This window comes from Olea europaea, chromosome 10 (genome assembly GCF_002742605.1).
Source record: "Olea europaea var. sylvestris chromosome 10, O_europaea_v1, whole genome shotgun sequence".
Lineage (NCBI taxonomy): Eukaryota > Viridiplantae > Streptophyta > Magnoliopsida > Lamiales > Oleaceae > Olea > Olea europaea.
Genome location: NC_036246.1, coordinates 29,089,680 through 29,104,665, shown reverse-complemented (window position 1 = coordinate 29,104,665; position 14,986 = coordinate 29,089,680). Strand labels below are relative to the sequence as shown.

General features: G+C 38.9%; 1 protein-coding gene across 2 annotated transcripts in view; it reads left to right on the top strand.

The window, feature by feature from the left end:
• The window catches only part of LOC111401759 (guanine nucleotide exchange factor SPIKE 1), a 31,071-nt gene that overhangs the window by 6,625 nt on the left and 9,460 nt on the right, over positions 1-14,986 (top strand). For both annotated transcript variants that reach the window (XM_023029643.1, XM_023029642.1), the window contains 10 exons: positions 75-242; positions 315-506; positions 739-782; positions 1,533-1,602; positions 4,412-4,573; positions 5,781-5,888; positions 6,047-6,084; positions 6,271-6,415; positions 6,931-7,057; positions 8,194-8,387. In XM_023029643.1, the coding sequence (XP_022885411.1) occupies positions 75-242; positions 315-506; positions 739-782; positions 1,533-1,602; positions 4,412-4,573; positions 5,781-5,888; positions 6,047-6,084; positions 6,271-6,415; positions 6,931-7,057; positions 8,194-8,387 (1,248 nt within the window). The remainder of the gene's footprint in view (positions 1-74; positions 243-314; positions 507-738; positions 783-1,532; positions 1,603-4,411; positions 4,574-5,780; positions 5,889-6,046; positions 6,085-6,270; positions 6,416-6,930; positions 7,058-8,193; positions 8,388-14,986) is intronic.

Genomic DNA, 14,986 nt, shown 5'->3' with positions numbered 1-14,986 from the left:
TGTAGAGGGGGGGGGGGGGGGCTTATGCATATTTATTCACTCACCGAGCATGAACCATCTTGTTATATTTGCAGTTCCAAGCATTCGACTTTCGGACAACATCAAGGAATGAGCCTTTCTTGCAGCTTTTCCATTGCCTGTATGTATATCCCTTGACAGTTAGCATTAGTAGAAAAAGGAATTTGTTTATACGGGTTGAACTGAGGAAGGACGATGTAGATATCCGCAAACCACCTCCAGAGGTAAGTTGCATTAGCTATGCTCTTGAAGCAATTGGTAGAATGGATGTGTTGCTTATTTTTATTATTGAACAGGCAATGCATCCAAGGGAACCCGGCGCTGCACTTCAGAAATGGGCTCATACTCAAGTTGCTGTTGGGGCTAGGGTTGCTTGCTACCATGATGAAATCAAAGTTTCTCTTCCTGCTGTTATGACCACGATGCACCACCTCTTGTTCACTTTCTTTCATGTTGACCTTCAAACAAAACTAGAAGCTCCAAAACCTGTAAGTGCAATGATTTTTATTTGCTTTAGAGTATATGCCACAGGTCTGCCATTCACTGCTCCTTCACTTTTTGAAATGAGAAAATAAATAATATCCCAGTTAACTCTTATACTTGATTTCGAGTTCATTTTCTTGCATATCTGCTATAATTCATATTTTGTGACTGTGTTTTCTGATACCTTTTGATATCATTCTTGTTTTTGAGAATTGTAGTTTTTTATTTTTATTGCAGGTGGTGATAGGATATGCTTCTCTACCCTTATCCACCCATGCACAGTATGTGTTAAATAGCTCATATCTGGTGTCTTATTTTACAGTTCCATGAAGATTATATTATCATTGTTGTCACTTTACCTACTGCTACCGTGATTATATCATCTTCACTAATCATACATGTAAATGCTGTAGTGGTGAGACACATGGTATAACTTACTTTTGATGCTGCTAATACAACTAGTTACATTACATTTGATTACTGTAAATGATTTAAATTGATTGCAAAACTCAAATATGATTTTCAAAGTTTGTGAGGTTAGGTTGTAAAATTTTTCAAAGTTTCTAACCATATTTTGCAGAAACAATCATATCTCATATGGCAATGTTATGCGCAAAAGACGAAAGCCCGACAATGATGATTTTAATTAGTTATTCAAATTGATTATTCCATATTAAAAGATGGCAAGTAAAGTTTGGTATTTATACATACAGATGAATTATGATTTTTTCCCAAAAATTATGGAAAATATCAACCTAATACCAGGATGGAAAATAAATATAAACTCATATGGGTATGATAAAAATGGAAATGAAAAGTTCAGAATAAGAATGCATCTTATTTTCCAGATAATAGTTTATATAATGTTTGAATGACAATTATATACACTACTTCTGGGATTTTCTAGGAGCAATCATGCAGAGCTGGGCTTTTTATTTGAAATCTTCATAAATTATTGTCAGCAATTTGATTGGATTTTTAAACATACGAAATTTCGACATGACATAATGCATTTTGATGGTCAAATGCAGGTTAAAATCTGAAATTTCATTGCCCATTATGAGTGAATTGGTTCCGCAGTATCTTCAAGATAGTGGCAGGGTATGTTTCCGACAGCAGCTTGATTCTGTTTATATATATTAGTGATTTCTCTTTTGGTTTTTCTAGAAATGTCAACCTTGTGCAGTCTCCTATTCAGCAACCGAAAGAAAACATTTTATTTTATGGTCGATTAAGTTCCTCAGTTAGTCCCATCTTCTCCCTCCCTTCTCTCCAATTAAAAGAAAATGTCAGGCTATGGGCAGGGACAAACAGAAGTGCATGAACTGTTGTTGAGAAGTGGGAATCTCCAACTGAATTAGTCATTGGCTGGTGTATGTACCTATTCAGTTTGTTTAGTTGCAAGTTCGATGTTTATATATTGTTATCTTTGGGTTATGATTGTTCGGTCTATTTACCATGACAGAGGGAAGGAATGAAGGAACGAGGGTCATAAAGTAGGGGCACTGAAAATTTACAATAATGCTCCTTGTTCATCTTTTTCCCTTACATTGAGGATGCATCCTCTTTGTTTCCAAAGAACAGTGGGCGGGAAATTTTTTATTAATTTTTTAACCGTCAAATCATGTGTTGTCACGTGGCATAATGTAAACCAAGATGTCAAAGATGATGTACATGTAGCATGATGGGAAAATTTATTATGTGCCCAACTTCTGTAGTTGTAATATAAGGGTCTTTGTCAACTGATGAGAGAGTGGTGAGATGAAATGGCTGCTCCCTTAGTTTCTCATATGTTACGTAATTTAGTTATTAGAAGAAACATTTGAGGTGAATGTGGGCTGGTTGGATTTGGACTTTTTCCAAAGCTAACTGCAACATTTGGATTTTTACTTTTGTGGAAAATGTAATTGTGCTGAAATTTGATGCCAAGGGAGGATCATCTCAGCTTCATGCTTACTGTATTTAGTTATAGGAGATTTTTTATTTTTTTAAATAAATGATATTATGTAATAAGTAGATGGTCAGTGTATATGTTTTTGGATTTCAACCCTGTAAGAGTTCTTGTCATCATATGGATGTATTGATCACTAGTTTTAATGTCTTAACTAGTATGAATGGGTTGCTGAATCTTACCATTGAAAAAGAGTGAAGAAATATTGGGGGTGGGTTTGGCACATGTATGGCTACAGTACCTAGTCATAAAGGGACAACGGTGCAAGTACAAATCATTGTCCTTCTAGAGACGGAAAGAGTTGGTGAACAAGATGAAAATGTTGTCAGGTAATCAGTGGTTGTGTAAAATTTTTGAAGAATGGGACAACAGTAGGAATTGAATTAAAGGAATGGTGGTAACAAATTTTCTTTTGGAAATGACGAACACTCAGGAGTAGACAGTGTACTAAGAGTATGTTCCCATTTACTGGCATATCCCATCACCAATACTATAAATGTTCTACTGTATGGCACAGAATCCCCTCCCCCCCTTTTTTCTAGACTAGAAAAAACTTAAAAAAGGTTCATCAATATGAACACAAATTTGCCCATTAACTGGAGATCTCATTCCAGGCACCAGAATCATTCAAGCGTACAGCATACCATGCTTTCCTCCTCTTTTAGGAGAAAGTATCTGGAACATGACAAGTTTCTTCCCTCAGTGTTATGGCTGAAAAATCAGTAATCGTGAATTAAGTTTTTTCCAGTGAAGTGTCAGCTCTTCTTTGTTTTTGCTTGTGCATTGTTTAGGAGCTTTATATTAGTGGGACGTTGAAGCAGTTACTCCTGGCATATGTGCTTTTTGTTCCTCTTTATTATTTGGTGGTGCATCAATTGCAGATATCTCACTATATAGATCTATGTTATGAAAAGTGGACTGGAAGGTTTAACTGGAAAAAACTGGCAGCTTGCTGGGAAGCCGGACTGGTAAAACATTGAAAACCGCCTTTCTGAAAACTGGCTCCAAAACCTCTTAACTGCTGGTTCAACTGGATCCGGCCAACCTGGTCACGATTTTTCCCTGTCACCGACTTGATGTTATCTGAGAAAAGATAAGGATGATCCCGTCCACAAATTCAGATCTGTATCTCAACCATTCAAAACTTAAAATTTCTTTTAAGGAACTAAGATATTATGGGTGTCAATAATGCCAGAAGTAGAAAAGATGAAATTTACCTTAAGAAATTGAAATTGGATGTCACCTTCTTGGCCTGGAAGTTATGATTTGACTTAATCTTGTTTCTAACTTTTCATATGCAACAATGAACGTAAAAGGACTGTATGGAAATGAACACGACAGGTGGTGCCTTATCCTTTCCTTTTCTGTTATATTTTATATTTGCATCTGTTGGTCAACTATTTTAACTAGCAAATAAAGAATTGATTAATTTATTTATTACATCAAATTACCGATAATGTAGCTAATTAGACAGTTAAATTTGTAAGGTTGATTGCATATTTAGAACCTGTTTGGTACACATTTTTTAACACTCATTTTTCCTCAAACTTAATTTTCCTTTTCACGGATAAACTTATATTTATTTGCTAATTTTATATTACCGGTTCAACCCGATCGAATTGTTTGAACCATGACCTTTTTAAGTTTTCCTGTTTTCTGGTTAGATGTCCAGTCCGGTTTTCAAAACATTGGTATAGATTATTGACTCTCTTTAATAACAATTTTATTTGTGTTTTATATGTTTTTGCAACTCCTTGGTGCTTTATTGGCTCCAAATGTTTGCTAAAAAAATGTAATTTTCTTTTAGTTGGTTGACTTTATAGTCAACTTTCATTTGCCTCAAAAGGGAAGGACTTCAGATTATTATGTCATCCCTATGGTATTTTTTATTGTTTTAATTGGCTCACATTGTTCTAGTTGCTGATTTGTTTTGTGCTTGACTCTTGGATTATCTTGCAGGAGAGGGTAAATTACTTGGAGGATGGGAAAAATGTATTTAGACTTAGGCTACGATTATGTTCATCATTATACCCAATTAGTGAGCGTATCAGAGACTTTTTCCTTGAATATGACAGGCACGTTCTTCGAACAAGTCCACCTTGGGGATCTGAGCTTCTTGAGGTTTGTTTTTTATCGCTCTATTGTTGTTATCTTTTTTTGTCCTTTATCAAATGAACCATGAAAAGCACATCACAACCTACATTATACAAGAACAAAATCAAGGCCAACTTTGAGGAGGTGAATAATTCCCTTGCGAACTGTGATTTAGACATGAAGCCTTCAGTATGTCGTGGTTGGAACACTGGAAGAGTTTTAGAAATCAGCTGCTGTTTGCATCATATTTTAGACTTTTTAAAACTTCTATTATGCAAGTGAATTCTCGCCGATCCCAAGTTTTATTTTGGATGATCAGCTTCTTCTTGTTATGTGCATTTAAAGTCTAAAAATGTATTTTTCTTTATTTAAGTAATAATTCCTTTAATATGAAATGCATTTAGTTTACTGAGTTAAGTAATTATAATTATTTCATATGAAAAGCATGTTTACTGAGTTAAGTAATTATGATTATGAACAGTATATTGTTGTCGAGAACATGGAGTGTTATGGTTCCATCTTATGCTCTCAAAGCTCTTGGATATCTCTGTGGTTAGCATTTTGTAACTGATGACTTACCTCTCTAAGTATGACTACAATTGGCCGCTATTATGCTTGTTGCCCATTTGTTTATGCCCCTTTTACTTGCCACTCACCTGATTGGACAATTAAATTTTCATTTTCATTTTTAATTGCTCTTTTATATGCACTACCACAAAGTCTTCATAATGGAGAGTATCTCACAAGGAAGGTAAGAAGTTCAAAGAATATCCTATTGGTGTTTTTCACCCACTTTTTCTATAAAATTAGTTGTGATTTATTAGCTGTTTTAGAAATTTATTTTATTTCTTTTGGCTGCATAATTCTCAATCTTAGAGCTACTAAAGTTGGCGTATGTCCTGAAGCTCAGGGTTTTTCTCCAATGGTCAACGGTCTAACCATAATCAACATAGTTTACTAGTGGCTTCGTAAGCTGGAGAAACTCTGAAAAAAAATTTATTGCCGAAAGGCCCAAAAGGGATTGATTATAGTTTGACATTTGCGCTTGTCAGCTGAGCTACCAATAATTTACTTTTCATGCAGTGGCTTAATATCTGAAATGGTTAAAAAGAACTCGTGGTATTTTTGTCTCTAGATTTGTGATGAATAGTTCTAGTAACATTTTTTTTATTATAATACTATGCTGAATTTGCTTAATGGCGTCTAAGATTGAAGTCTCTGGTTTTTCTTGCAGGCCATTAACAGTCTGAAGAATGTTGATTCTACAGCTTTGCTTCAGTTTCTTCACCCAATTCTGAACATGCTTCTCCATCTCATTGGCAATGGTGGAGAGACTCTACAGGTCAACTCAAAGAACTAAACAATGTTTTCTAATCCTTTTTCCCTTTCCACATTTACGATTCCCCCACTACTTATTTTCACTATGTGTGTGTTATTTGCCTTCTAAAAATATGTTTTGGTAGTATAAGATTGAGTTGGTGTATGTTTACCCACATTCAGGTTGCAGCCTTCAGAGCCATGGTTAACATTTTAACCCGGTATGGTTTATAACTATGATTAGAAATCTTGCATATGGCTTTATTCATTTTCCTTCAGTTTTGGTTTATCTATCACTTGTATGCAGATAAGTGAGTTGGAATCAACTATTGTTGCATCAGTCTGCGACATTTGTATCACTGACATGCAGCCTCCAGTTTGGTTAATAATTATGTGGTATTCTGCAGGGTGCAGCAGGAGTCAGTTGATGAAGGTGAAAGAAATGTTTTCCTAGTTAACTATGTTGATTATGCTTTTGATGATTTTGGTGGGCGCCAACCACCTGTGTATCCTGGTTTGTCCACAGTTTGGGGAAGTTTGGCCCGTAGTAAGGTAATTTTGATGCTCAAATCATTTTTGTCCTTTTGAAATGTTGGATTTTATGCGCAATAATAAAGAAATGAAAAAGAAAAATCAACACAAGAATTTACTTGGTTTGACGTTGTGCCTACGTCCACGAGAGCGAAGCGGAGATAATTTTTATTCAATGCGTTACGCTTCTCTCACTCCGCTTCACTCCGGCATCGGCCTATTTGATCCAAAACCTGTGTTCCACTCTATATGAGCCATATGCACAACATGAAATAATGGAACTCAAAGATTTGACCCTCTAGACATAATTTATTAGTCAGATGTGATCACATTCTGTATTTTATAAATCAATGTACCTAAATAATCTTCTCAAGCAATCCATACACACAAAATAAATCATTAATTATCAGTTAATGCATACACCTGTGCTTTTCTTTCAGGTTTGATGCGTGTCCTTCATATTAGATTATTGTATTTTAGACATGGGAGTGATGCTCATTTCTTTTATTTTTCTTAACTTTGGTTTTGAATATTAGGCCAAAGGGTACCGTGTTGGACCAGTTTATGATGATGTCTTGGCCATGGCTTGGTTTTTCCTTGAGCTAATTGTCAAATCAATGGCCTTGGAGCAGACTCGGTTGTTCTGTGATAATCTTCCTATGGGTAACTGTTTATTCATCACTTGTGTATCTTCAGTTGTTTCTATATCCTAGTTCTTTAACCACGAATTCACTTGTTTCATATCATTGGTTCTATTGTCACTGAGGAAATAAAATTTGGTGTAAATTTTGATTGAATGCTAGTTTTTTCTTACTAGATCGGTAGCCCTCTTTTAGTTTAACTACAAATATGTGTGGAACTCTTTACCTTGTCAATTTTATGAGTATCCTGGTCAACAATATCCCTTAACCTCATAAAGTATTAAAACCTTTTGTTACTTTTTCAAAAGGTATTTATAGTGGTTAGCTACGTCTTAAACTACACTGAAAATTTTCTTGTATTGATGGTTATCAGTGTTTAATAAACCAGGTCATGTATAGGGTTCCTTCTTTGTTCTTATCTTTGGTTTTATCATGCACCCATTTAGCATTTATGTTTTTGGCTTTACTCATTGTTATGTGAAAATGTATTAAATTTTTCAGTTGTGCTACATGTACATGATGATTTATATGATGGTTTACATACACATGATGTGGCGAGATATGATTCGATCGGAATTTCCTTAACCGAATTAAAAAAACTTCTTCACTCTCTTTTTGACACCTCGTATGTATGTAAACCAATATGTAATTCCATTATGTACAAGTAGCATTGTTTTAAAATTTTTCCAATTCTATTGTATAAGCTACTTTTATGAAATGGTTTTGTGTAAAGAACGTTGAGGCACTTCTTTTTGTATCAGAAACTGTTGCACATATTTTCTCTACAACCAGATTTCTGCACAAGTAGACATTTCATATCTTTATTGATCTCCTGTATTGTTTTGTCTGTTTTCTCTGTGTAGGTGATGATTTTCTGTATATGGTTCCTTCTTTATCCTTTTGTTTTATCATGCATCAGTAGCATTTATGTTTTTGGCTTAACTCATATTTTGTTATGCGGAGAACCTATTGAACTTTTGTTCACTTACATAGTTTAAATTACTTTTATGATATGGTCTCATGGCAAGAACATCAACGCACTTCTTTTTGTATCAGAAACTGTTGCACTTTTTCCTTTTATGCCCTAATTTCTGCATAAGTACACATTTCACATCTTCATTGATCCCCTGTATTGTTCTGTCTGTTTTCTGTGTGTAGGTGATGATGTTCCACCAATGCAGTTGAAAGAAGGTGTTTTCAGATGTATAATGCAATTGTATGATTGCCTGTTAACAGAAGTTCATGAGCGCTGCAAAAAGGGTCTAGGATTGGCCAAATATCTGAACAGTAGTTTGGCCTTCTTTTGTTATGATCTTTTATCGATAATTGAGCCTCGCCAAGTTTTTGAGCTGGTACGTTTCTTATGGAGTTCTTGAAACTTGGTCTTTCATGCTGACAAGTTATCTATATGATTGTAGCAAATTCAATATGTGAAATTACTTTCAATTATTTTTGAAGGAAAACCAGTTCAAAGGAATCATGTTATAGCGAATTATTATGAACTTTTATTTATTTTTTTATTAGCAAAATATAATAACATTGCATTTGTCTTTATGATAGGTTATTATGCACCAAGGGCATGAAACCTATTTAAGAAAGTTAAAATATAAAGGAATAATATTATTCTCTCTATAACGCACAAACCATCTACAATCAGTGAAGACATGCAACTGGCAGTATAGCACTTTTTCCAGAGAGAGGGTTATGTGGAAAAGAAGCATTTGTTATTTTGTATAGATCATCCATTCCTTTAAAAGATCTGTTATTTCTTTCTGTCAAAAGGGCAACTAATACCCTCTTGATGTAGTGGAAATCCAAACCTGCTTTTAAGCATGAAACCTTAGGCGATTTCTCTCAGAAAATACAAGTTGATCCAAATTCTTTTCCTCCTCATTTGAATCTACGAGTAAGAAATACTGCCTTTTGCTGCAATGAGATTTTATTGCCTTTATCATCAGAAATTTAAAATATTTCTCTTTTGTTTGATAAAATAGCCATTGTGGACACACGAGGCAAGTTTTTTCATGGAGAATACACGATGAATGGAGCTCCCCTCACAATCCAAAATAACCCAGCCCCCACACCCCCACACTACCGGCGCCAGCGACCAACGGTCCGGTAGGCACCACACAACCGGCCTCACGCCACAAATCAGCCCCTCCAACCACCCAGATCACACACAGGCGCCGTTTACTGTGGAAACCCTAGCGCCGCCCAGCCGTTTTCCACCAGATCCGGCCAGAGCTCGAGCAGACGCGCCTCACCGGAAGCCTCAGCAGGGACCGGCGACCCCCGCCGGTGTCCTGCCTCCCACACGACCGTCGGGAAACATGCAGCGGCAGCCTGCTGCCCCGAGATCAATCGGCTTGTCTGTTCTTCCATTTGATGAATTGCTAGTACACAATCAAGGGAAAAAGTTGGCGGATGTGCGTAGTTTGGTATTCAATCATCGTTTCAGAGTGGAGGCGAAGGATTTCGCAGTATCTATTAACGATTCTGGCACTGTTAAGTTGACAGAATGGGGTTCGAAGTTATCGGATTCAATCTTTATGGGAAGGTATGGTGCTATTTGGATGGTGAATATGGTAGACAGATTGAGGAAGAGAAGTGAAGTTGAGGAATGTGTTTTTAAGTTCAATGAGTCTTCAAGAGCTTTCTTGGCACAACGGTAACCATCGAGGCAGATATTTAATGATAGCACAATATGGGGAGAGGCGTCGGAAAGGAGTTGTCATGATACCAGAAGGTGCAAATGGAGAGGGATGGGCGTCGGTCTTGCAGGTGTTTCAAGCAGTTGTTGACTCATTTGTTGCTAGGGATAAGGCCAAAAGACAAATGGTGATTGAACGAAACAGACAGAGGATGACTTATGCAGAAATTACAGCAAACTCACAGACCTCGGAGAATGCTAACCAAGGGATGTTTCAGCAAAAGGAAGGGAGAAATAAAGTCGGAGATAACGAAGGTCACAACATTTGTCTGAATAGGGTTGAGATAATGACCCGTGCGCAGGAGTTGAAAGGAGCACTGGATGAATTACTTAGACTGGTTGGAAGCGGGTTTGAAATGGAGCCCATGAAATTGGTATGTTGTCACAAGTGTGGGGTTGAGTTGGATGAGGATCAAACCGGTGAAATACACGCACCGGGATTGACTCATGAGGAACTACCACCAATTACAGAACATGCAAAGTAGGGAGGAGATGAACATTGTGATTCTCAGGTGAGGATGGAAGCGGGATACAATGAAAACGATGACAGGGTTGACTTTGTGGGGGTCAACCGAACTGAAGTAGACACAGGGATTGCAGTTGAACGAGAAGAGGAAATGCTGTCTAAGGAAGGGGAGTTCAGTATGGTGAACTTGGAGAAATTGTCAATGGACACAGTGAAAGAAAACAACGATACACAAACGGCATCAAGGATTACGAACACTTATAATAGGAGGACAAAAGATAACGATATGGGGACCGAAAAGCTTTGGTGTTATGGGTATGTGGTGCCAAGAAAGGAGAAAGTGACAGTGACATTATACCAGTGGTGGAAGAGAAAGAACGGTCCTTTGATCATCTCGAGGGCNATGCAGAAATTACAGCAAACTCACAGACCTCGGAGAATGCCAACCAACGGATGCTTCAGCAAAAGGAAAGGAGAAATAAAGTCAGAAATAATGAAGGTCACGACATTTGTTTGAGTAGGGTTGAAATAATGACCCGTGCGCAGGAGTTGAAAGGAGCATTAGATGAATTACTCAGACTGGTTGGAAGCGGGCCTGAAATGGAGCCCATGAAATTGATACGTTGTCACAAGTGTGGGGTTGAGTTGGATGAGGATCAAACCGGTGAAATACACGTACCGGGATTGACTCATGAGGAGCAACCACCAATTACAGAACATGCAAAGCAGGGAGGAGATGAACATTGTGATTCTCAGGTGAGGATGGATGTGGGATACCATGAAAACGATGACGGGGTTGACTTTGTGGGGGTCAACCGAACTGAAGTAGACACAGGGATTGCAGTTGAACGAGAAGAGGAACCGCTGTCTAAGGAAGGGGAGTTCAGTATGGTGAACTTGGAGAAATTGTCAATGGACACAGTGAAAGAAAACAACGATACACAGACGACATCAAGGATTACGAACACTTATAATAGGACAAAAGATAACGATATGGGGACCGAAAAAGCTTTGGTGTTATGGGTAGGTGGTGCCAAGAAAGGAGAAAGTGACAGTGACATTATACCAGTGGTGGAAGAGAAAGAACGGTCCTTTGATCATCTCGAGGGCTATCAGGGTGAGGATACTTTAGGAGCTGATGTGTTAGAAGTTGGTCACCCACCTTCAAACTGGGTGCTACATAAAATTCAGGAATTCAGTAAGTTGGTTGGCGTGTCATGTGATGGGTATGAAAGTAGATTGCTACAATTATTCGAGGAGCTGGAGGCTAATAGGGGACAAGACATCAGTACACATGGAAGTAAATTAAGAAAAAAGGGTGATGTGAGCTTAAGAGGCTCGAATGGTCAGTACACTACGCTGGTAAGGGTGGCGAGACCAAGAAAGGAACAATGGGGAGGGGTTATGGAGTGTTACAATGATGCCAAAACTCAGTAGTTGGAACGTAAGGGGTCTCAATGAAGTTAGTAAAATGTTTGGTGTTCGTCATTTGCTAAGGGGATGGGGTGCAAATCTTGTTTGCCTACAAGAAACTAAGATGGAGTTTATCTCGAGGGCGGTGATTCGTAGTTTATGGGGGGGAGATCATGTTGGATATCAGTTTTTGGGGTCATCAGGGATTTCAGGAGGCGTGTTGGTGATGTGGGACACTAGAGTGCTTGAGATGAAGGAGGTGAGTATAGGGGTGTTCTCTATATCGATTTCTTTCAAAAATTGTGAGGATGGATTTCGGTGGATGTTCACAGGAGTTTATGGGCCTAATTCTGATGACAGTAGAGTGGGTTTGTGGGATGAACTGGCTGGAATGAGGGCTTGGTGGAATCTTCCTACATGTATTGGGGGTGATTTCAATGTGATTCGATTTCCTTCGGAGAGGTCGAGTGGTGGGAGACTAACTAGGGCAATGGAGGAGTTCTCAGATTTTATTAGGGAGAATTTGTTGGTGGATTTACCTATGATTGGGGGAGATTTTACCTGGTCATCCAATCGGGATCAACCCGTTCTGTCTCGTATTGATAGGTTCTTGGTTTGTGAGGAGTGGGAGTCTAAATATTCAGATGTCACTCAGAGAAGATTGGGGAGGGTATACTCGGATCATTTTCCTATTATGTTAAGGGGGAATAGAAGGGGTGGTGGAAGAAGACCTTTCAGGTTTGAGAAGATGTGGTTGAAAGTAGAAGGTTTTAGGGAGCGAGTACAGACGTGGTGGACTTCCTATGAAGTCAGTGGGTCTCCCTGTTTTGTATTGGATCAGAAGCTAAAGGCGTTGAAAGGGGACTTAAAGAAATGGAATGAGGAAGTTGTAGGCAATGTTAACTGTAGTAAAAATCAGTGTCTGTCAGAAATAGAGGAATTGGATAGGCGGGAAGAGAGTGAGGGGTTGAATGGGGAGGAGAAGGGGAGACATAGAGGATTAAAGGAAGAGATGGAGAGGTTGGTGGAGATGGAGGAGATTAATTGGCGACAGAAATCTAGAGTTACTTGGTTGAAAGAGGGGGATAAATGCACTAAATTCTTCCACAGGGTCGCCAATTCTAATAGGAGGAACAACTCCATCACAGTTTTGGAGGTGGACGGGGTTACTTATGAGGAACCACAGGAAATTGGAAGCCAACTGGTTAATTTTTATCAGAACCTCTAACGGGAGCAATTTGAATGGAGGCCAGAATTGGAGGGATTGCACTTTTTTACAATCAATGAGGATGATGCCCGATGGATGGAGAGACCATTTGGGGAGGATGAAATTAAGGAGGTCGTTTTCAGCATGAACGATGATAAGGCCCCGGGACCGGACGGTTTCTCGTTCTCATTCTACAAAGCGTGTTGGGATGTGGTTCGACTGGACATTGTGAATACTTTATCTTATTTTTTTGAACTTGGCAGATTCCAGAGAAGTTCTAATGTCACATTTATTGTGCTCATCCCTAAGAAACCAGGAGCGACTGATATTAAGGACTTTCGCCCCATTAGCCTTGTCAGCGGGGTGTATAAGATTATTTCGAAAGTCCTGGCAAACAGATTGAAGGAGGTACTGGGAAAAGTAGTGTCCAAGTTTCAGAATGCATTTGTAAAAGGCCGTCAGATTTTGGACTCTGTGCTTATAGCGAATGAATGCATAGATTCAAGAATGCGCCTAAGGGCCCCAGGGATGCTTTGTAAGCTAGATATTCAGAAGGCTTACGACCATGTGAATTGGGGTTTCTTGTTATATATGCTCAGGTGCTGTGGCTTTGGGGATAAATGGTGTAAATGGATTCAATTCTGTATTTCTACTGTTTCATTCTCAGCTTTGGTCAACGGAACACCAGAGGGTTATTTCCGGAGCAGAGGCTTGAGACAAGGGGATCCATTATCCCCATTGTTATTTGTCATTGTGATGGAGGCTCTCAGTAGGATGATTGAAAGAGCAGTGAGAGCGGGTTTGATAAGGGGTTTTATGGTCGATCAATTGCAGGTGTCTCATCTGTTATTTGCAGATGACACGTTGATCTTATGTGATGCAGATGTAGAACAATTCAGGAACTTGCTCCGTCTGCTCTTATGTTTTGAAGCGGTGTCTGGTTTGAAATTAATTTGGGAAAGTCTGAGGCTATTCCAGTTGGAGAGGTTAATAATGTCGAGGAGCTGGCTGATATATTGGGTTGTAAGGTTGCGCAGTTGCCGATGTCATATCTAGGACTCCCATTAGGGGCACGATTTAAAAGTACCTATATCTGGAATGGTATTGTGGAAAGGATGGAGAGAAGGTTAGCAGGGTGGAAGCGTATGTACCTTTCTAAGGGTGGTAGACTTACTCTCATTAAATCCACTCTCTCCAATCTCCCTACTTATTTTTTGTCATTGTTCCCCATTCCGATAGCAGTGGCAAAGAGACTAGAGAGGCTTCAAAGAGAATTTCTGTGGGCAGGGTTGGGAGAGGAGAGGAGAGGAGAGGAGAGGAGACTCCATTTGGTCAATTGGGGAGTTGTTTGTTTGCCGATGAGGATGGGAGGTCTTGGGGTGAGGAGCCTTGTGTTGTTCAATAAAGCCTTATTAGGCAAGTGGTTGTGGCGATTTGGAGTGGAGAGGAACAGTTTCTGGAGAGAAATAATTGGGGCGTAGTATGGTGTGACCGACCGATGGGGGATGGTGTACATTTAAGGATCGTGGTTCTTATGAGGTGAGCTTGTGGAGGTATATCCGACGGGGATGGAGTGCATTTTTGGACAAACTGAAGTTTGTGGTTGGAAATGGTAATGAGATTACATTTTGGGATGATTGTTGGTGCGGAGATCAACCGCTGAAGGAGAGATTCCCCTCTTTGTATCGTATTGCCTTAGTGTCCACTGTCATGGTGAGTGATTTCTTAGACATTCATAATGGGAGTTATAGCTGGAATATAACTTTTGGGAGGGATCTTCAGGATTGGGAATTGGAAGATTATTCGCTGTTTATTACCATTTTACATGAGGCCCAAATTCGGATTGGAGAGAGGGATTGCATTAGGTGGAGGACAGCACAGGATGGAATTTTTTCGGTTCGCTCGTACTTTGGTTCCCTCATGGGATGTGTGAATAATTCATTCCCATGGAAGTTGGTTTGGCAGTGTAAATTGCCTCCTCGGGTGGCATTTCCATTGTGGACAGTTGTGAGGGGACAGGTCTCAACGGTGGATAATCTTCGTCGTAAAGGCTTTTATGCAACCGAGTGGTGTTATATGTGCAAGAAGGATGGGGAGACGATTGATCATTTGTTCATTCATTGTGATGGTGTACGTTGGATTTGGAACAGTATAA